The 21076-nt window shown below is 55.6% G+C and overlaps 8 protein-coding genes and 1 pseudogene across 8 annotated transcripts, besides 1 other annotated feature; 4 read left to right on the top strand and 5 right to left on the bottom strand.

Moving 5' to 3' along the window:
* Positions 1-1179: 1179 nt before the first annotated feature.
* Positions 1180-4053, bottom strand: LMJF_33_1830 (putative protein kinase; the record flags this gene model as incomplete). Its single annotated transcript, XM_001685891.1, has 1 exon — positions 1180-4053. One exon carries the CDS (start codon positions 4051-4053, stop codon positions 1180-1182), a length of 2874 nt encoding a protein of 957 aa, XP_001685943.1.
* A 668-nt stretch (positions 4054-4721) lies between these two features.
* Positions 4722-6014, bottom strand: LMJF_33_1820 (conserved hypothetical protein; the record flags this gene model as incomplete). Its single annotated transcript, XM_001685890.1, has 1 exon — positions 4722-6014. The coding sequence occupies one exon, from the start codon at positions 6012-6014 to the stop codon at positions 4722-4724; it is 1293 nt and encodes a 430-aa protein (XP_001685942.1).
* Positions 6015-6342: 328 nt separating this feature from the next.
* On the bottom strand, positions 6343-7509 carry LMJF_33_1810 (conserved hypothetical protein; the record flags this gene model as incomplete). The annotated part of the gene is made up of 1 exon (XM_001685889.1): positions 6343-7509. One exon carries the CDS (start codon positions 7507-7509, stop codon positions 6343-6345), a length of 1167 nt encoding a protein of 388 aa, XP_001685941.1.
* Positions 7510-7812: 303 nt separating this feature from the next.
* Positions 7813-8460, bottom strand: LMJF_33_1800 (conserved hypothetical protein; the record flags this gene model as incomplete). Its single annotated transcript, XM_001685888.1, has 1 exon — positions 7813-8460. The coding sequence occupies one exon, from the start codon at positions 8458-8460 to the stop codon at positions 7813-7815; it is 648 nt and encodes a 215-aa protein (XP_001685940.1).
* A 1162-nt stretch (positions 8461-9622) lies between these two features.
* Positions 9623-10384, top strand: LMJF_33_1790 (conserved hypothetical protein; the record flags this gene model as incomplete). The annotated part of the gene is made up of 1 exon (XM_001685887.1): positions 9623-10384. The coding sequence occupies one exon, from the start codon at positions 9623-9625 to the stop codon at positions 10382-10384; it is 762 nt and encodes a 253-aa protein (XP_001685939.1).
* Positions 10385-10966: 582 nt separating this feature from the next.
* On the top strand, positions 10967-15862 carry LMJF_33_1780 (conserved hypothetical protein; the record flags this gene model as incomplete). The annotated part of the gene is made up of 1 exon (XM_001685886.1): positions 10967-15862. One exon carries the CDS (start codon positions 10967-10969, stop codon positions 15860-15862), a length of 4896 nt encoding a protein of 1631 aa, XP_001685938.1.
* Positions 15863-17140: 1278 nt separating this feature from the next.
* On the top strand, positions 17141-17776 carry LMJF_33_1770 (annotated as a pseudogene).
* Positions 17141-17776: a sequence feature.
* Positions 17777-19289: 1513 nt separating this feature from the next.
* On the top strand, positions 19290-20105 carry LMJF_33_1760 (hypothetical protein; the record flags this gene model as incomplete). The annotated part of the gene is made up of 1 exon (XM_001685885.1): positions 19290-20105. One exon carries the CDS (start codon positions 19290-19292, stop codon positions 20103-20105), a length of 816 nt encoding a protein of 271 aa, XP_001685937.1.
* A 440-nt stretch (positions 20106-20545) lies between these two features.
* On the bottom strand, positions 20546-20887 carry MIF2 (macrophage migration inhibitory factor-like protein; the record flags this gene model as incomplete). The annotated part of the gene is made up of 1 exon (XM_001685884.1): positions 20546-20887. One exon carries the CDS (start codon positions 20885-20887, stop codon positions 20546-20548), a length of 342 nt encoding a protein of 113 aa, XP_001685936.1.
* Positions 20888-21076: the final 189 nt, after the last annotated feature.

Raw genomic sequence — 21076 nt, 5'->3', positions numbered from 1 at the left:
ATAGATATATATACATTAATGTGAACAAGAAGAATGAGGAGCCTGAGGCTTATTGGTAAGAAAAATGAGGGGCAACAAAAGGAATATCAAGGGCACGCAATGGGGCCCAGAGGACCAGGAAGCATGCGCCGTCGCCGAGAATCGACAAGGAAGAAGTAAGCGAATGGAAAGAGGCAAAGAGCGGCTCAGCGTCTCATCCTTGCCTTTGCTCCTCCAGTGGACGGGATACTCGGTGATGAGCATCACACGTGCGCGTCTTGGGCGGTCCTCGTAGCCCATCACCACAGCTACCATCCGCGCGCTCTCTACAACTCTCCGACACAGCGCAGAGGAAGTACATTCTGCAAAGGATGCTGGAAAAGAAGGAGAGGAAAAAAAGAGAGCGAAACCATCATTGAAGCACCCACGTCCTGTGCATCACGGCATAAAGTAAAACGAGGAGCTCACTCGGCTCATTCATAGAAACTCCTCGAGATACGGGCAAAAGGAATAGAAGACAAAAGAAAGAGTAAGCGAAGCCCAAGCAACCAGGAAAATAAAAAAGGGCGCGGCCGCCGAAGATAAACAATTCACGCCTAGAAGATCCGCAAGAATGTTACAAGACGCAGTGCTGTATCAGAGGGAAACAGCTCTCTGCCATCATGTGCTTGTCCTTCTTTTCAGCCGGAGCACCAAGCGCGCATCCTCACTTTCTCTTTTCTCTGACAAAGCGAAGAAGCGAGCGCTCAGACTCGAAGCGAGGGCGACACGCTGATACTGAACAATAAGCATACCGCGATGCGCAGACCAAGAGAAACGCCCAGGCGCAGAGACACACGTGCACGTGCGAGCGCAAGTAGCTGAAGCACGCACCATCCATGAACCAAGAAAAAAAAGCGAACGAGTGGAGAGGCAGACAAATACAGTTTTAAAAACACGCTTTTCTCGACATCCCAGACGTATCCGTCGTGCCTCCGCTACCTCCTCGGGGCCTCTTACCTTTTTCTCGATCTGCATTCTGCTCAGCGCCACGCATAGCAGTCATATCGCATGCGAAGGTGCACTTGTCTGAGGGTCGACCTCGTCATCGCTTCTCTCCCCAGGCCCACCCGTTTCACGCCACTACTGGCATGCTTCACGGGGGAAAACTCTACACACGCCTCACCTCTTATCCAATTGGACAGCGCACGCTTCGAGCACTCAGTGAGCCGAGTATCTCTTGAGCGATGGTAGCTGCGGCGTAGGGGTGGTGGAAAGTTTCGCTACATCTCCGCCCCGGGTTCCAGCACCGTTCCGCTGCGGCAGTAGAGATCGCTGGGCCAACGTTTGCCGAGGTGGTACCAGAGGTATGTCGCTGGGTCGAACAGCTGGCCTTTCCCACGACATCGGCGCTGCGGCACCTGCCACTGCACGCTGGCTTCTTGCGGCGGCATACGCCGCCCCGCCGTCGCGCATGGCGAGCATGCTGCATTGAGTGCTGCGCTGCCGAAGCTGATACTGCGGCCTTAGGGAAGGTGTGGCAGCAGCGGATGGGCCAGGCGAAGAGGGAGGAGAGCTGCCCCGTGGCTGCAGCGAGAGCTGACTCTTCTCACTCTTGTCGCGCGGCTCCGACACCATTGCTGCCAGCAGCCGGCATTTCGGCGCTACCTCGACATCGTGGGGACTGCTAGATCTAGCGCCTTCACTAAATGGCTGCAGCTCTGACGGTAGCATGTACTCTCCCGCGTGCAGACTGTCTTTCACCGCAGCTGGCTGGTACACCTCGGTGGTTGGAAAAGTCGCTGCGTCGAGGTTAATCGAATACTCTCTGCGTTCCCCTCTCGACTGCCCTCTCGGAGATTCAGTCGACACTCCAGGCGATGTGCAGCCGCGGCTATCCAGCCTGTCTGATGCACTTGCACTTCCTTGCCGACGCCCGCTTAATTGAGGCTTCCCCGCCGTGTTGAACCATCGCGAACGACTATCAAAGGCAATGTTGCTGCCACTCCTGTCAAACGGATCGGTAGTCCCTGCCTTCGTCTTGGAATCCGCGTACTTCTGGTGCAGCTCTAACACCCTCGTGTGCACGCCTCCTGCACTGTCGCCGCCGCGCGCGTTGCCGACAGCGCCGCCGTTGGTGATCTTGCTGTGAGACGCATTTGTTGACGCCTTGTTCTCAGCTGAGTGGGCATTCCTGCCGCGGGAAGTGACGATGATGGGGTTGGTGCTAGAGCGCAAGATGGCAGGCGACAGCACCTCTGACGAGAGCACTCTGTTGGCGAGGCGCGCTTCGTGAAGCCTTGTGTTGCTCGCTCTCGTGGCGGTTCCGCATGCGGAGGAGGAGGGAGAAGATGCACCATTCGCAGCGATTATAAATTCACGCGTGCACCTTTCTGCAGAGGACTCTTCAGCATCCAATGGTGCGTGAAGATATGCCGAGTGGTTCGGTGAAGTAATGGCCTCACCCGGCATTTCGACGTCTGCCATGTCTGTGGAACGTCGCTGCCTGCCGCGCTGCAGGCGTCCGCTCTGCCGTCGCTGTGCTGGCGGCCGCTGCACCTTCGCGTCTGTCAATCGAGCCGCGCCGTGCGTCGCAGCGCTAGCGGATGCGTCACGACAACACGGCACTGTGTCCACGAGAATGGCACCGTCACCTGAGAGGGCGTCGCAGTTCGCTCTGCCTGTGCAGGCAGTGGGCAGCTGCGGCAACGGCTCCGGCCTTTGCACCCTTTGATGCGCAGCACTCGGCGATAGCAAATCCGCCGGCGCCCCGCGCGCCGTGAAAGGTTGCCCCACAGTGGCGGATGTGGATGCCTCCGTTTTGAGTGGTGTGGCAGGCTCTTGAGACATACACGCCTTGAGCGACCCGATGGCAGAGCCGTTGCTCTTTCGCAAGGATGAAAGCTCCGGTTTCTCCTCCGACTGGGTGGGAAAGACAAACTCGCCGCAGATCCAGCGATGCTTCATCGCTTCGCGCGGTGGGACCCGCTTCGACGGCTCCCACTGCAGAAAGAGACGCACAAAACTCAAAAAATCGTCGTCCTCTGAAACAGACACGAACTTCGCCAGCGATCGAGACCCTGGCTCACGTTGCTTACCCTTGCACGTTGTGCGGGGTCGCGGCTTGTAACGCTCGTCGAAGAACTCGCGCCTCCGCCGTGCAGAGGAGATCTCTACAAAGCTCTGTGGCGGTGGCCCTAAGTACTCCATGATGCACCCTAGCTGATCTTTCTCATCCTCGCCGGGAAAAACGGGGTCGCCGTTGGCCAGTTCGCACAGTATGCATCCGAAGCTCCACCAGTCGATTGCCTTATCGTACTTCTGCTCCATGATTACCTCCGGCGCGCGATAGAAGCGCGACTGGATGTATGTGTACATGTTTTTCACGTCGAAGCTCGCAGACCCTAGATCGATCACTTTCACGACAGACGGGTCGTTGTCACGCAGCAGAATGTTCTCGGGCTTCAGGTCGCAGTGAACTATGTTCTCGCGCGCTAGAAACGTCAGCGTCACCAGCATGCGCGCAGCAATGCTGCGGATCAACGACAGTGTCATCGGGAAAAAGTTGTTCGCTTTAAGGTGTTCATATAGGTTGGAACCCAGGAGTTCGTAGCTGATGCATGTATGTCCGCGAAACTTGAAGTTGTCTGTCATGCGCACGATGCCGTAGAGTCCTTTTGGATCGCGGTCGTTTACATGCTGTAGCATGCGAATCTCCTGCTCGGCCTGTTGCAGTATCTTGCGCTGGTTTCGAATCATCTTCACCGCTACAATTGAACTATCCAAATGGTCGATTGCCTTGAAGACTTGACCGAATGCGCCACTTCCCAGCTCCTTGAGGATCTCGTAGCGGTAAGCAATGTGGTCCTTGACGCGGAAGATGTATTCGCCTTCCTCGGTGTCGTACCCGTCATTGCGACCGTTGGTCGGTGACCCCATCTTGTCGACGCACCTTTGGCCGACGTAGTGAATAGTCTCGTACTGCACTATCTCCTTCCTTTCGTACGCTGTGAGGCACCCACCAAAGCTATGCAATGCCTCCGACACAGAGATCGGAGCAGCACCCGATGTGCCCACACCATCTTCGGGGTGCATCACTACTACGTTCTAAACTGCCCGCAGAGAAATGGTGCCAACAAAAACAAAACATCAGAAAACAACGCCACCCACGCCGACAGGAGTGAACACAGCTTCGGTGAAAGCAAGAGAGCAAACGCAATGTGCCAAAGTAGTAAATAAAAGCTCCATTGATTCAGGAGCCGCGCATGGGCCCACCGAAGTCTCTACACCACAGCGCCAATGCACACTGCGGTCAAGGCGTGCTTCAGCTCCTGGTCGGGGCATACAAAGCCTACGTGAATGAACGAGCTTCACGTAAAGGGGGAGAAAAGGGAAACGAGAAAAAAAAGTTGCGTTCCTCCGCACGCGCAGATATTCTTATGAGCTGCAGTGCCGCGAATAGCAAGGATTGAGAGGGGCAAACAAGGCAGAAAATGAGCACAACGGGGGATTTGAGGAGAGGAATTGCATCAGTAGAATGAAGAGCAATCAGCTTGCATGACGCAAGAGAAGTAGCGACATTGGGCATCAGTCATTTCTGTACGCATGACAAAAAGCTGGTAGCTGCTCCCTAGTCCCTTGTGAGTGGTGCCAGCCTGCTTTGATAGCATCCCTGCAAAGACACGTATGTGTGTGTGTGTATGTGTATGTGCATTCTCACAATGTTGCATATCAGGAAAAGGATAAGAAATGATGAGCGTTGGCTACCTATACGATCTGGGCATCATGTTTGATAGCATCGACTCCATGCGTTGCATCATGGCATACCATTTCATCCATTCATCCGCCCGCTCCATTGCATCTGGCTCCTCGAGTTCAAAGAGTCGTTCCGAGTAGTCTTCGAAGCCCATTGGTTCGTAGTTGTGCGCTGACAAGCTTCGCCCACATGGAAGGAGCAAGGAGTGGGCCTTGGCTTCACTTCGCAACACGTCGAGGGAGCTATTAGGCACCTTTGTGTAGCGGATAATGTATCCTATGCGGCACCACAGCACCTCAGCTGCAGAAACAACCCTCTGACAAACGCATCTCTCTCCGGTTTCAGGGTCACAGGCACTTAAGCACGGGTGGCCGTAGTCACGCAGAAGATGCTCGTTGTTGTTTCGCAGCCGACGAATGTTCATATCCTCTGGCGTACTCAAGAGAGCCTTGATCAACTGAAGAGTATGGCCTGCGATCGTAACTCGCAGAGCCTCATCCGATATGCTGCTGGCTAGAAAAAAGGGGATTGTATCAATGTCGCTGATAGCTGCGGCGGCAGCTATGAGGAGACTCCGCTCTGCGTCCCTCCGCTGCAGTTCAGTCTGCCACTGTAACTCTGCCTGCACCTCCATGATCTTTGTGACACGTACTTTGTCGGTTCGCTTTGCCTCAAGCACAGCTACTCGGCTGACTTTTTCCTCGGCTAAAATGAAAGCACGATTTTGCGACTCAAACGCCACTGCATCTGCCAATCCCTGAGCTACGCGTGACTGCCACGCCTCCGCCTTTGCTCGATGTAGTATGTAGTGGTTGTGCACAGCATCCGCCGCCTGCAAAGACGCTGACTCCTCCAAGAACACATTAGGATCGAAGTCTGCGTCGAGCAAAGCGTCCAATACATTGCGCTCCTTGGCATCCTCAGGCAAAGAGACGTCCCTCTCCGTCAGGGTATCAAAATAGCCAGGTGCTAAAAGCCGAAGGGCTTCACAGAACACAAGGAACAGTGCTTCGATCTTTGCACACATCGCCTCGTTGTAGATTTGCCTATCGGGATCCGTCTCCCGTGCTTTCAGCACAATTTTCCGCAGCCTTGGAATACCGTCGGCGACAGCCTCACGAATTCGGGTCGAGAGTAGGTGCAAATGCTCCGCATCACAAGCTAATAGACGGGAGTCAACACCACTGACCGCGCTCCCGTTGCAATCGAAATCGCCGCCATCTGTGCAGCAGGCCTTCAAAGTGGACACATCTTGGGCGAGAGTGTCGGCCAGCGTCGTCAACTTCTTGTATTCAGTCATGCGACGAGTTCTTGTAGGAGGAGTTGGCGAGCACCTAGAGAAGTGACTTCATGAGTCGAGCCAAAGGCACAACGAAAAGCGCAAGCGTCATGAAGCACAGACAGTGGTGCTGTAGCAAGGCAAGCTCTTGTTTTCTTACGCGTCCAGGGGACAGCTTTCACCCACCACATGCTAGTTGCAATGCGGCTTTCCCATGATGTATTCAATCAAGTGAGTAGCACCATTGGTAGCGGTACGCCCTCAAAAATGCAGGCTTGCTTGTTTGTTTTGTTTGTTTGTCAGATGTGCATTATTGTAACTTGCAATTGAGGCAGTTACACATCACCAGTCACAATTCGCTGTCCTGTAACTTCAAGCACGCGCACAGCTCGTTGACGAAATACTCCTTGTCCACAATCGCTCTGAATGCATTCACGGGAACGCAGTACTTCCTTTCTACCTCCGCATCGACAACGCTTTTTGCGCCGTCTGCCTCGCGGACATCCACAATAGAGTGCTCATCACCAAGAAAAATGTTGTCGTCGAAGAAGACGAAGTAGTAGCTGGGGTCGTTCTGCGAAATCGGGAACACCTTTCCGCCAGTACGGTGTTCTGCTGCCTGTGCCCAACTGGGGTAGTAATCCACAAGCCCACCTATGTTCTTGGAACGGGCAAAGTACTCCACCAAATGATCCTTGAGATCTGCAAAGGATGTCCTGTAAGCCGACGTGCACCCAGGCACTTGATGCAGATACTCCAGTACCTTGGCAGGATCTGTCTCTTCAAAGCCCGAGTTGAGGTATGACGAGAGCGATACGCGAGGCCCGTAGCAAATGTACACGTCATCAGCCTGCCGGAAAAAACTCCCTGAGAGTGGCTCAATATAGTTCTCTTTTAGCTCCTGCAAAACTGGGCCAGACGGCTTGCACGCATGCGTCCCAAGGATAAACGATCTCCACTCTTGCAGAACAGTGTTCAAATCGCTACCAAAGGTTCTGAAAATGAGCGTGAACCGCAAATTCAGCTCTGAGAGTGTGTTGACCATGTGGAAAAACGCAGGGATAATGTAGTACCCGTCACTGTGCTGCAAGTGCTGACGCTGCAGGTCGACTAGGGGTGCATATGACTCGCCAACTTCCCCAGGAAAAGTGAACTTCCTCGTAGCCTGTCGCCGGAGGTTGGATACGGACTTCCATACGGCATCGCGCTCTGCCTTTGGTAGCTCCTGCATCCCCGGAGGAGCGCAATGCAGGCTGTCGATGTATGCTTCATACGACATGATAGGACCACTGTGGGTATCTGGTGGCACAGCTGGCGCATCAGCAGTGCAGTAGAGAGGCCGCCACTTGTTATCAGTTGGGTCAACAAGCCCAAACGTGTTGGCAGCAACATTACTATTCAGAACATCATCCATGGTGCGGCCACCGGCCTGGTCGACCTGAATAATGGTCTTGTTAATGTCCATGTGGATCACAAGGTGCTTTTTCGAGCACCGTTGAAGAAGCTGACGCGACATCCTGGCAGTTCTCTCGAGCTCATGCGACGCCCAGGAAATAAGAAAAAGCGGCTTTGGACTCCGAGAAAGCTGTAAGAAGCCAAGTATCCGCAATGGGAGAGAAGGACATGCAGCAAGCAATCAGCGTATGTGATCAAAACGCCAGCGCCGCCAGCGCATCAAAACAGCACTTTTGAGGCCGCTAAACCGAAATCGGTCTGTGTCCGCCATTGCAGTCGAGCGATTCTAAGAGGCTTCAAAACTGAGGGAGAGGTGCCCGGTCATTTACTACCTTTGTTGTTGTTGTCTGAGCGCATGACCAAACTACGTCGCCTGGCGTACCGGTACAGCAAATGCCCGCTCGAATACACGCTGGATTCGAAGAGGGCTCTGCCCGGTGATGCGAGGAAACACCTCTAAAAAATACCATAAGATGTGCCCGAGAACATTGCCCAGGACCTCGTTCGTCATTCCAGATACCATTGTGTTCATGATCAGAAGCACAAACGGGAGAAGGCGCATTGGAACCGGAACCACAAAAAAGATGGCAACTTCCATGTCGTTGAAGATACGACTCATAATGTATGTCAGGCACGTGCCTAGCATGTAGCTTAGGTATGGCACATTCACAATCGACGAAAACCGCAGGCCCAAAAGCGAGCAGCCGATGATCAAGAGTAGGAAGATGTAGTCAAGCGGTCGCCTGTGGTAATACTGCGCTTCCAAGTAAGAGCTCACGAGGTAGATCCACTGAATTTCCATGATGCAGTGAGCGCTGATTGGACCAAAGTAGAGGAAGTTGGTGACCAGGCGCCAGTACTGATGCTCTTTGAACACTAACGACGGACTTAGCAGTAAGTAGAGAGGATGAATCACCTCCAACGACGACATAACGCCTAGCATCCCCATCAGCCCGCAGAGCACAAGTGTGATGGGTGTCTCCCGCAGGGCATTTTCAATAACGTTGTTCATCCGGAGATGATCCGTGCCGTGCCTGCGTATAAGGATGTCACCTTCACAGCTTTCTAGGCGTCTTCGATGCCTCCACTGGGAGTGTGGCGTGTCTCCAGAACCTGCAGCGTAAAGGGTAAAAAGGGAAAGCAGAAAGAGGAAGGTGAATATTCGAGGACAGATGATCGCGGAGAGTCCCGCATGCCATAGACTGTCTCTAAGCAATAGATGGAATACCTGCACCGAGCCATTCCTGTTTGCCGGAAGAGCGGTGCTTCGCTGCAGACTCTGAACATTTTCTTTGACTTGTAGTTCAACGAGCTACTCACGCACAAAATCAACGCTGCCACCGCTGCCTGCCTGCACCGAATTCAGACGCCGTCTCGCGCTCTTCTCCCGCATGAAATGATATGGGAGGCAAAGGGTGAAAACGACACCGTCCTCCCGCAGTTACCCGAAGACCACCACAGGAACCCTCACCCACTGCAGGTCCCTCCACCCCCCCCCCACACACACACACACCTCTCCCCTCACTAAGGCTCACCGCGACCCCACACTTTCCCAGGCGAGTGGGAGTACATCTGTTCCGTCCGTGCAAAGCTGGAGAAAGAAAGGCGTGCGAAAGGTTTTTTTTTGGAGTGATCACTGCGAGTGCTGCTGTAGCGAAGCACCACCCGTGACTTTTCACCGCTCCATGAACAAGCTTTTGAAGAAGGGTCAACCCATTGTTGAGCTAATGGAAAAGGATGCAAGGTTACCTTGAGACTTTATGATGGTGCTCAGCAGCTGTAAAAGCTTGAATATGCCAAAATAGCAAGCGAACTCTCGAATAGATGGCGTAGGTTGCTATTGACCAAGCTGCAAACTGTTTTGCTGCAGAAAAGAAAAGACTGTCGTGCGCTCACACAAAGCAAATGAGCGTTGTGCTGACAGTGGATTCATACTGCTGCCTCAGAACCTTTGATAATGGGCTTCCCCGCACCACACTCAGCAATCTCTTGCTCCTTTTCGCTCTGTTTCTGCGCTGTTAATAGACAGGGCCATGTACTCTGCATTGGTGCTGTTTGGCTGTACAGCCGTTGGCACGTTGGTGGTCTTGAAGATTGCTGTTACCCCCCGTGCATTTCGAATTATCGCCACCGGTTTAGTCGTCGGTGCTGTTGGCGGAGGAACGCTGACGTACATGAACTACCTGCGTCACCACTCGATCACCGCCAATTACCGACCACTGGGACTTACATCGCCGCCTCCCAACTTTGCCGTTATGCAGCCTCTTCTCTACAAGCACCTTTCCGAAGAGTACGAAAGCCGGGGGGAGTTGGAGCTCGGAGAGGAATCTATCACGGTGCAACCGAATGTGTTTGCACAGATTGGCATCATCGACGTGAACGGCGTCCGCCAAATGTGGACGAAGGCAATTATTCCCGCTCTCCTTGATGGGCGGAAAAGAGAACTCCTCGAAAGCAAGGGTGAATCTCAAGCTGATCTGGAGGCCAGGATTGTGTTTTGTGATATTGGCAGTGGAGTCGGTAACGTTTGCTTGCAGGTACTTTCTGAGACCAAGTGTCCGAAGAGCGTTGGTGTAGAGATCATTCCGTCGCGAATCCGGGCAGCTGAAGAGGCATTGAAGCGAGCAAAGCTGCTTTACTCCGATATTTTCTCCAAAAAGGAAGCTGTGTGGGTGCAGGGGGACCTGGCGAAGTGTGCAGCAAGGCTGAAGGAGGAGGGAGTGACCGTTCTCTTTACGCACTCATGGATGTTTGACGACGATCTCATGACGAAATTGACGAACGTCATCGCTCAAGTCCCTAGCATTCAGTGTGTCGTGACCTCTCGCAAGCTCGACGAAAAGGTGCTTGCTTCCACCACGCTGCGGCAGCGAACCTTGATGCACTTCAATGCCGATTGGAACGACGAAGCGCCCTTCTACGTTTATGGTAAGTAATCGCTCTGCACTTAACTAGTACGCTCTACACATTTGCCTGACACTTTCAACGGCAAAGTAACAGATTGAGCTATCCGCATTTGGCCACATCCATGAAAAGCTATGTGATGTCTGAACTATCTTTCGCGGTGTGCCGTGATGCACCCTTTTTTTGTCCTTCAGAAGCTCTGCTATGCACGGAATGCGTATTTGCTGGCAAGCGCCACGCTTTATCGAAGTACTTTTGCTGCAACTAGCAAATACCAGAAAAGGGTGCGCGCTGCTGCAGACCCCACAATCTTCGATCGCGACCCTCTCCGTAGCGGCAAGCCACCAAGCATCTGCAGACGTCCACCAAAGCACTTTCGGGGGGTATGCTAGCAGCTGCATCACCCTTGCTTCTGCCCTAGACTCACTTTCTGGCATGCCGCACTACTTCGATCCATTCTATTGCCTCTGTCTCCACTCGCGCACCTCGGTCGTGCCAACATTCCTTTTATCAAAAGCTAGTACGGCTGCCTCCCCGGATTGGTATTACCCAAGGCGCCACTCCTCAAAACACGCCACAAAGACCTTCTATTTCAAAGCTGTAACTCTACCACTATGAGCCTCACATCGGATATGGAAGAAATCTCGATAGAGCTGGTCAGCGACCACGACTCTCTGTATGACAACTCCCTATTCGAAGAAGCCGACGACGATGACGACGACTTTGTCTTTTCGAGCAAGTCTGTTCCCCTCGTCAAGGAATTGATGAAGCGTCTTCTCAAGGTGTACGGCAGTTTGAAAGAGAAAAGCACAGCTGTGGAGAACGAGATGGCAGGTGCAGCGAGCTCTACCAATGAAGAGGAGGCCGCCCCCACACCAGCTCTCACTAGCAGCGCCATCGCCGAGCGCGAAAACGCGCTGCGGAGTCTACTTGAACTGCAAGAGTTATATGGCTTCTTGTGGGCAAGGCTACTGTGTGTATTGGATGAGGAAAATGAGCGCTGCTCAGACGCCTACATGGCAACGCTGAACATGCAGGACCGAGTGCCCTTCGAGTCACTTGCTCATGCAATCCACCATAATACTGTTTTCTGTGATCACATGGGCGAAGTTCTCGGCCTCAACTACGAGCAGCAGCTCCACAGGGAAGAAACGAGGAACGCTGTGGGTCGCGATCTACTTCTTGAATTTCACACCCGAATGGAGCGCACACAGTGCACTGCCTCGCACTGCGCGTTATTGGTGGTAGAGGGCTCGCGCGAGAGCTTCCTTGACCCGATCTCTATGTACGACTTGTGTAAGGCGCTCGCTACGGAGAAGAATCCTCGCAAGCGGCTTGTTCCGCTATCGCTTATGTTCAGCATGCTCGATCAAGATGAGCAAACTGTATCGGAAGCGCTAGCACAGAATATGCCGAAGGTGCTGCTGCAGCGCTTTCGCCACTGGGTCCATCAGCTATATGGGTACTTCCCGCTTCACAGGGAAACCACATTGACTTCGCGCTCCCAGAGAAGGTCGCCGCAGCGGTACCGGTCGGCCGCTGTGGCCAGCGACATGGACTCACACCCCACCTCGCGCCGGTCCTCGCCAGGCCGATCCCCTATTTTGACGCAGCAGCAAATGCAAGAAGTGGCAATGGATGAAGCAAGCGAAGCCTCGCCGGTGGCTAAAACCGCCCCAGACTCGCCGCTGCCGCGCTCCGCCGAACCAACTTTCACAGCCGAGGCCTCGCCTCCCGAACCTACAGGAAATGGTGCGCGGAAGCGGCAACGGCTCGACCGAAGTGTGACGCCGCAGGACACTAAGAATGCGCACCATGAAGGTCCCGCTGAGGTAGAGTTATACCTCGATGGATGGATTCCGAAAGCCGGAGACCGAGTTGGACGTGGCCCAGGCTGGAAAAGCGGCCAGCAAGGAAAAGGTTGCGACTACGGTGTTGTGGAGGGATGCACAGAGGACGAGGTGCTTGTGCGCTGGATTCCGAGCCTGGATCAGCCAGCGGCAGGGGAGCAAGACCGCCTTTTTCTGTACCAGTTTGGCTCGCCGCACTACGAGGTAGTTTTATGGGAAACGTACCTGCGTGTGAAAACGCTGAATGTGACGCGTGCGGACATCCGGGTGCTGGAGCTGCTTCAGATCGGCATCGTTGCCGGTATTCTGTGTCAGCAGAGTGATGCCATTCTTCCTGTTTTGCAATTTCAGACGATTGAGTCTGCGCTCAAGGTACTGGACTCAATCGACATCCGAGCCAGATTTCTTGAGAGCGAGCAAGCGCGCGAAGCTGCAGAGCGCTCCGTGCGCCAAACACTCGCCGAACACAACGCAAACGAAGCCACGCAAGAAGAAATGGTGCGCAGTCTCCTGCAGTGGGATGTGAATCTCATTTCGATGAAACGCTGCTACCGCCTGGAGCGCGAGATGCTGGCCCGCATTGGGTGGGTGCTCAGTGCGATCCTATCCCACAAGAAGCTGGCGCTTCTCTTCCTAGATGCGGACGGTGTGAGCCGCATTCTGCGGCTGGTACAGGGCAAATTGGAGGTGTACACGATGTACGGTTGTGCCATCGTCCTTTCCCATCTGGCAAAAACCGCGGTGTTTGAGGAGCTGCTACGACGCCAGAGGAGCTACTTCGAGCCGATCATGCAGTTCATCATCGACCAGTGGAAGCACACAACAAACAGTGATGTGCAGAGCAGTGTGGGGGCGTTTCTTTTCCACTCGTTGAGCTTTCCTATCGTGATAGACTACTTTGAAGCCGAAAACGGGCCAACGGAATCGATCGAGGCGCTGGAACGGTGTCTCAAGATTTCGGAAGAGCAGCTCGACGTGATGCACAGCGACTTGCTCCTCGCACTGCTGCGATGCCTCAACATCTACCTCGTGACGCACTTGATGCTCTCTACCAAGGTCATCTTCCGGAAGCACCGGGTGCTATCGGCACTGGTGACACAGTCGTCACGCATCACGTCCCTTCCGCGGGATCCGCCAACAGTGGACGCAATCCTTGGCTTCCTCGCTGCGCCGTCGCCTGGGCTTCCTGGAGTGTCGGCCGAAAACGTGCAGAGTCTGTTGACGGCGGAGCGGCTTGGCGCCATCCAACAGCTCGTAGACAAAGGAATGCACACGCTGCTTCTCCGCTGTGCCAACTTCTTCTTTGTTCAAAGTCGGTGGGACCTCCTCATCGCATCGCTGCAGGCGCTGTGCGCGCTGACTGTTATCCCGTATGTGCGCCCGCTGATAGCCGAAGTGCGCTCGCACGAGTCTGGAATAGCGCAGCTTCTGGCCATTGTCAACGATCTTGCAGTGTCGTCCCAGAACCGCAACTCCTCCCGTGAGGGGCACCTTCTCCCGTGCGTGGTGGCGGCGCTTCAGATCCTCATCCACATTACAAATCCGCCAGCAGACGTGGCGGACGAAAGTGCTGTTGCGAACTTCAACAACGCCTGCGGCGCCTTTCGTGCTAGTGACGGCGTGCGAGCGCTCTTGGAGGTGCTCAAAATTCGAAAGGATGCCTCCATGTCGGCAAAGCTCAACTACTTCCCCGTGGTGGCGCGGGCGGTGCAGTTGATGGCGGTTCTCCGGCGATACAGCGACACGGCGGCTCTTTTCGAAGCGCTCAACATACGAACACTGGCGCAGGACCTGTCCGCCCAGTACAGCGATGTTCAACGTGAATTTATCTCCGTTGTCGGGGCCCGAAAGCTGCCAACAGAGCTTGGCCCGGCTGGGCACTTCATGGACAACCTCAAGTCATTCATGCCCAGCGCCTTTGGCGGCGTGAGCCAGGCCGATGTCGTGAAGGTTCACGCCGTCGATCCGCTGGAGATGGAACAGCGGCAAGCCATTATCGGCCGCGCGGTGGTGGACTACTCTAAAGATTCGCTGCTCCAGCTCATTGCAGAGCACCTGGACAGCGAAGGTCTCTCCGCGGCAGCGGCAGCACTGCGGAACGAGAGTGGCATCAAATCGTCCCCCGCCACAGGTGCGCCGTACAACGACGGTGCAACCGCCACCTCGATGTCGATCAGCGATGCGGCCGCCAAGGGGCCGACACCTTCGCTGGACGGAGTCATACGGTCGTACCTGCGCCAACAACAGGAGCGCTGTCCAAACCCCATTGAAACCCTTCCGCAGTTTGACCTGACGAAGAAGCACGTATACCTGCCGCTGCCCATCCCGCTTGACGACACGCGGAACGAGTTCAACCGCCTGCTGCGGCGCCGCTGCGGCGGCAAGTTTACGCTGCGCACGCAAACAAGTGCCAACTGGCTCACGTACCGCTACCCGGCGTTTATGTTCGACATCACGGGGAGTGGAGAGGAGCTGCAAGGGGAGAGCGTGGCGTTCTGCGATGGTGGTGACTCCATCATGATTGGAACCTCTGAGGGCTCCATTGCTCTCTTCGACACCTTCCCTGAGGAGACGCCGGACGAGAAGCTGCTCGAGCAGCACCTGGTCTTTGAGAATGAGGCCATCTCAGCCCTCGTCGTGTCCGACGACGGCAGCCTCATCGCAGCCGTCAATGACTCTCACAAGGCTCACGTGATGCGCCGCAACCTCCTGCCAGTGGCGCAGCAGGAGCTGACGGAGTGCCGCACGCTGCGCTTTTCGCGCGACAATCGACTCGCCGTCGTCACAAGTGAGGAGGAGCATGCCTGCCGTGTACACGACCTTGTCACCGGAGTCGAGTTGCGCACCCTGTCAGACCCGATTTGGACAGGTGAGAACATGGCAAACGTGGCTCTGTTCGACTGTACCTCGCAGCTGGTGCTGAATGACGCCATCTTGTGGGACCTGCGGACGCACGAGAAGCCTATCTTCCGTTTCGACCGCATCACCGAGTCATTCGCGAGCGTCTTCCACCCCAAATTGCCTCTTGTCATCATCGACGAAAAAGTGTGGGACATGCGAACGTGGCGCATGATGCAGACAGTCCCGTCGTTTCAGAAGACAACGAGCTTCCATTGCTCGAAGGCGGGCCGAGTGTTGTACAGTTTCCGCGAGGCCTCTCGTATCTCCGGCACGCACCTCCCCATCGTCTCGGCAGTGGACAGCTACACCCTCGACAGCGTCTTCTCCGAGGAGGTGCGGCCCTCCTTCAAGTCCTTTGCTGTCGACCCCTCCGACCGCTACTGCGCCGCCATTCTCGACCAAGACATTGATTCCGTTATCCGGCTCTTCAGTCTCTCCGCCGGCCCGTACCCGGATCACGGCGCCTTTGCCTCGCCCGCCGTGCAGGAGGAGCAGGACAGCGCGATGGGCGCCGATGAAGAGGAGATGGAGCAGTGGTCGATAGAGGATGACGACTACGACACAGACGACTCGACGGACAGCAACGACGACGAGTTCGAGGAAGATGAAGATGACGATGACGACAGCTACGACGAAGAGGATGCGGAGGAGGAGTTCGAGGAATGGGAAGAGGAAGATGAAGAGGAGAGCAGCCCCGGGACGGGATCGGGTTCTGACGAGCAGGAAGGCACCCAGGCGTCATCTCGGCACGCCAACTAGAGCATATGAGGCAATGCGAGTGCGTCGCTCTGCACCCCCTTTCCTCTTGCCCCCACCCATTTGCCCTCGGCCACAGCAGTTGTGCGGTGTTGGTATGCGACCTTGTTAATTTTATATTCCTGATTTGTATGCACTGTCTTGTGCGCGTGCGTGCGGGCGGGCGGGCGGGCATGTGCGAGGGCGTGTGGTGCTGAACGAAACGACGGTGTCTCGGACATGTTCGACTAAGGTAACTCACATGAGCATCAGCCTCTCCTTTCATGTTTTTTTTTTCCTCTCTCAACGGCGCACCTTCTTTTCTTGCGTCTCCGTTTCGTTCGCCGTCCGTGTCCGCGACAAAAATCCTTTTGTGCGCATGTGTATCTGCGTGCGGCCTGCTTCCCTTCCCAGAAGGTCAAGTTCATGCTAGGAGGAAAAGCAGTTTTAGACGGAGAAGGAAACCAAGACTCAAGGGGATGGGGAACCGGTGATGGGTGAAGGATGTGTTTTCGCCCCCACCCTATCTCTTCCTCAAAGAAACCAGAACAGCAATGACAGATACCGGTGCGCTTGTCGCGTCAGAGAGACGCTTCTTTCCACCTACGCATGAGATGGGAGCACACTGTTCTCCATTGCAAGACAATTTTGTTGCGCTACTGCCTTACGGCGCCTCCTAGTATTGCCTTGATCAACTGTGGCGGAACAGGCAATCGGTAGTTGCTCTCGTTGTTGCTTTTCCCGATTCGCTCTTGTTGGGTTGCATCGCACCACGTCAGTGCGCGCACGGGCCCCTTTTGTCCATCTCTCCTAGCGCATCTCTTTCCCTTCTCCCTTTCCCCTTCTCTCTCTGTTTTTCTGGTCTCTGTGTATCGTGCTCCTATATCCTCATCTGCCTATGCGCGGGCTATCCCTTCCCATTTCACTCTGTCTTTCCGTTGGTGTGTAGCCGCCGGCGTTCCACACCCACGCACACGTTTTTTTTGTGTGTGTGTGTTTCTCAGCGCATCAGTCTTCGTATTGTACCCACTCTCCGTTCCCCGCTCCCTCTTCCAACTCGCCTTCTCTTTCGCCTTCTCGCTTTCATTCGAACGATGTTCCTGAAGTTGCAGGTTGTCGAGAAGGGCACAATGACTTCCAAAAGGCCACCAAAATCGCGTCTTTCCCGATTCCCGACCACGTAGAGAGCGGCCGTTTCCTCGTCCGAAGGACGCTGTGTCTTACCACCTTGGCCTTGAGTCCCTTGGTGAGGTCGTTTGCTTCAGAGATGGCGGCCAGAACGTCGCCGTTGGCGATGCAGTGATGGTGTACTGTCCCGGTGGCTACAGCGAGCACCAAGATGTGCCCCCTGAGGCACACTGGTGCGTATTTAAGCAAGACCGCAAGTACGTGCCCATCAACTTCAGCGGGCCACCTGCTGCCGTGTCTATCCGCGAGCTGTGCCGATCCAAGCCGCTGGAGGTTGCCCTTATCACTGCTGCCAGTGGCGGCACAAGAAGCATCGAGGTGCAGCTTCTCAAGCAGTACGGCTGCAAATGATTCGCGGGCACGTGCAGCACGCCAGAGAAGGCCGAATTCCTGCGCAGCATTTGGCGCGACTAGGTCATCTATAAGAAGCCTGAGGTGGAGTTGGCGGCAGGCATGTGCTGATTGGCCCCCAACGGCTTTGATATCGTGTACGAGGGAGTGGGCAACACCCCGCAGCGGATGGCTGTCGAGCAACTTACGCTGCAGGGCCGCCTGGTTTTCATCGGACGCATCAGCGGTGACAAGAACGGCACATCGTGGCATCACTATGCCGACAAAGTGGAAGAGAACAGAACCGACTACGTGCCTCTGCCGAACTTCCTCCATCGCCGCAGCACATCTGTGTTTTGGTTTCTTGCTGCTACATTTCCTCCGTTCTTCGGGCGTGCCTTGCAGGCATCCAGATGCTAGATACTGGAAAGCTGTACCAGCGTTGCGGCGGGAGCAAGTGGCTGGCGCGGTGGACTACGTGCACCCCGGCAAGAATGCGGTCCTCCCAGTGTGCGATTAGGCGTGTGTGCGCTTATCAGCGCCAACGAGGCTCTTCCTCTGCTTCAAGATACGCAAAAGAGCACACGCAAGCTCTTCGCATCACTCCCGCCGCACATACACGCACAGAGATGTTCATGTGTTATTCTTTCAACCTCTTCATTGTCTGTCTCCTCGCAGTACCTATGAGACTCCCAGTTGCACTTTTGCTTTTCCACGCTCTCCCCCCCCCCTTCCCCCTTCTCTCTCCTGACCTTTCGCGACTCTCTCTCCACTCTCACACTTGTTCACGCAATCCTCTTCGGCAGTTCTTCTGTCCCTCCTCCTTGCTTGATTGTGCTTTTGGCGATGGGGGCGCATGGCCTTCATGTCTCTCTTGTCGCCATCCGCTTCGCTGGCTGACTTCTTTCTCCTTGTCGTTTGTACCCGGCTCTTTCTCGTGAGCGCATATCCCTTAACCATCGAGCGTCTCTCTCTCTTTCCACCTGCTCTTGTGCACCTGCACAGAAGCACATGTGTGTGCGTGTGTGTGTGTGTGCGTGTGTGTGTGTGTGTGTGTGTGTGTATGTGTGTGTGTGCAAGAGCCACGAAGCGTCCGCTGGAATCGGATTTGGGGTTTCGTTGAAACATAGGGGGAGGGCAAGTCAAGCGTCCATTGTGCCCGTCTGTTCTATCGACCTTGTGTGCGGGCGTCTGCTGTTGCGTGTGCATGTCTGAGTCCTGTACTCGCCGTTTAAGCCCTCGTGGGATGCGCCTCCCTTCCCTGCTCCCTCCCTCTATGCAGCGCCAGCTCCGCTGGATGACAACAACCAAGTAGAGGAGTAAAGTCACTTCTGCTCCATCTGAACGTCACAACTGCTTTATGGGAGTCGGCACCTCTGCCCGGCATCAGCCCCCCTCCCCCTGCCCTCATCGTATGATAGGGGGAGGGGGCGGGGGCGTTCGCCGTGAGCCACGACTTATACACGCGATATGACGCACACGTGGCCCACGGAAAATATGCGGCTCCTTCTCCCACTTTACCTCTCTCGTGAAATGCACACATCTCTGTCATCATCCACCACCCGCCCACCCCCGCCAGTCACCCTTTTCTTCTTCAATGCCTTCCTGTATCTTCGGCAGAACGTACCGGACCCTTGTGCGCTTTCCAAGTATGATACGAAGAAAGTCAACCCCGCCGCAGCATAAAGAGGTACGCGGGCGCGTGAAGAAGAGCAAGCCAAAGCCGCATAAGTCCACGGCTGCATACTCAAGCTCTGCAGCAAAGAGCGTCGGAAAGGCAGCAGGGACTGAGAAACAGCTCCGTGGCACGGCGCCAGTAGGTGAAGCAGCTGTCACCAGCGATGCCGTGAGCGCTGTGTGGAATGCGAGTGCTGCAAAGCACGGCTGGGAGCCGCAGCACACAAAGGTACACTGCCGAAGAGGCACGGCTGACATGCCGTTTGATCGCTACGACCTGGCAGGCACTGCGAATATCAACGAGCTCGTCCTCCGACACGGCACCATGAAGACGTCTGATCTCAAAACTACTCGGCACCCAGCTCTGTACCAGCGAGTGGGGAGGCCGCACGATCGCCCCTCCTCGCCCTTCATGCTGGACCGCTACCTTTCCAACCTCGTGCGCGCGCTTGTCCACCCCTTGCACAACTATCTCCAGTGTCATCACAGCCTGCACAATGCAGACGAAGTGCAGGTGATGCTCATGCCGAAGGATGGACCGATAGCTCTTGCCGACAGGGCAGCCGTGCCATCCCGCTCCTCATCGTCCCATGGAGAGAGCGGCGCTCTAAGGCGCTGCTACGTTGCCACGAACAACGAAACGCTCACGCAAGAGAGTCTCCAGGCAGCCGTCGCTGACTGGGGTGTTGCAGGGGTGTTTCAGATTGGTGAGTTCGTGCTGGTGACTGGGGAGAAGGGCTGCCACGCGGAGAAGAAGCTGCTCGAGCACTTAGAAACCCAAGTGCTCTCCCACGCCGCCCCTCCGGTTCTTCCCACGGCAGACCAGAAGGCGCTTATTGTTGGCGAGCGACTCCCATGCGTCGCGTGCCGGCTCTTCGCGATCGCGTTTGAATCTGTTGCAGTGCTGCTCCCATCCCACGGGCACCTTTACCTCTCCACCATCGCCGCCAGCGTCGAGACACGCGCGGCAGCCACGAGTGGAAAGACAAAGGACATTAATGCCATGTTGGCCAGCCCGGCGGAGGCGGCGGCGCTGCTCCTGGCACCAAAACACCGAAGACTGCTTCGGTAGAAAAAAGGCACCGGCCAGCCGCCGGCGCCGCCCCCGCGGCGAAAAAAAACGCGCCGGGCCTTGCCCACGTGCCCCAGGCCCTGGCGGAGCGCCACCCCAATAGCCCGCTAAGCAAGCCCTGCAGGGGTGGGGCAAAACCCACCCACCCCAAAAAAGGGCACCCAGCCCAGGGGGAAGGAAAGCCCCCACGGCCCCGGGGCGCGAAGCACACGGCGGATAGGAGAAAGTGGAAGAAGGGACGGGGCACCAAGCACGCGCCCGCATAACACGCGGCGAGCCGCCCCCGCGCGACCGCCTCTTTTCTTTGTTTGGGCACCCCGGATGAAAGGACGCAGAGGAACTGTTTTGTTTTTTTTTGCTACACTCTGGGTTGGAAAAAGAAATAGGGAAGCTTGGTGTCGCCCCTTCTCGGGCAGCCGCTCACGGCACGAGGCCAACGCTCAAAAGTTAGTGCCGTTCCAGCCGCAGTGCTTCGTACTGTAGTAGAACACGTAGATACGCTCAGCCGGGATACCGCACTCCTTCGTGATGGCCGCGGCGATCCTCGGCGTCATCATCTTGGGCTTCGAGGGCGCGTATTCGCCCCAGGACTCGACGCGTACGTAAGCAGCAGGAGCCGTGGAACCTTGGAAAGATATCGGGGTTTTATCACTGAACGCAGTCATCACGAAGTCCTCGGGCTTGCCGAGCTCCTCGCGGCAGATCATGCCGTACGCTGCCGAAAGGTTGGCGCGCTTCTGGTCGTCCAGCGAGACCGAGACAATCGTCTGCAGAAACGGCATTTTCTTAGGTGGGAGACTTGTTGGTGTGTGTGTGTGTGTGTGTTTGTAACTGTGGTTGTGAAGCTGCTGCCTTCGTACGGAGCGGAAGGAGGAGGGGTGTAGGCGCAGAGGAAGGTTCGGGCACGCTGGCGCCGCCGCAGGGGAGCGTCATATGTTAGGCAGATTCTCTCTCTGTTGGGCATACGTCAC

The sequence above is a fragment of the Leishmania major genome, chromosome 33 (genome assembly GCF_000002725.2).
Source record: "Leishmania major strain Friedlin complete genome, chromosome 33".
NCBI classification, from domain to species: domain Eukaryota; phylum Euglenozoa; class Kinetoplastea; order Trypanosomatida; family Trypanosomatidae; genus Leishmania; species Leishmania major.
This window is presented reverse-complemented; position numbering and strand designations above follow the sequence as displayed.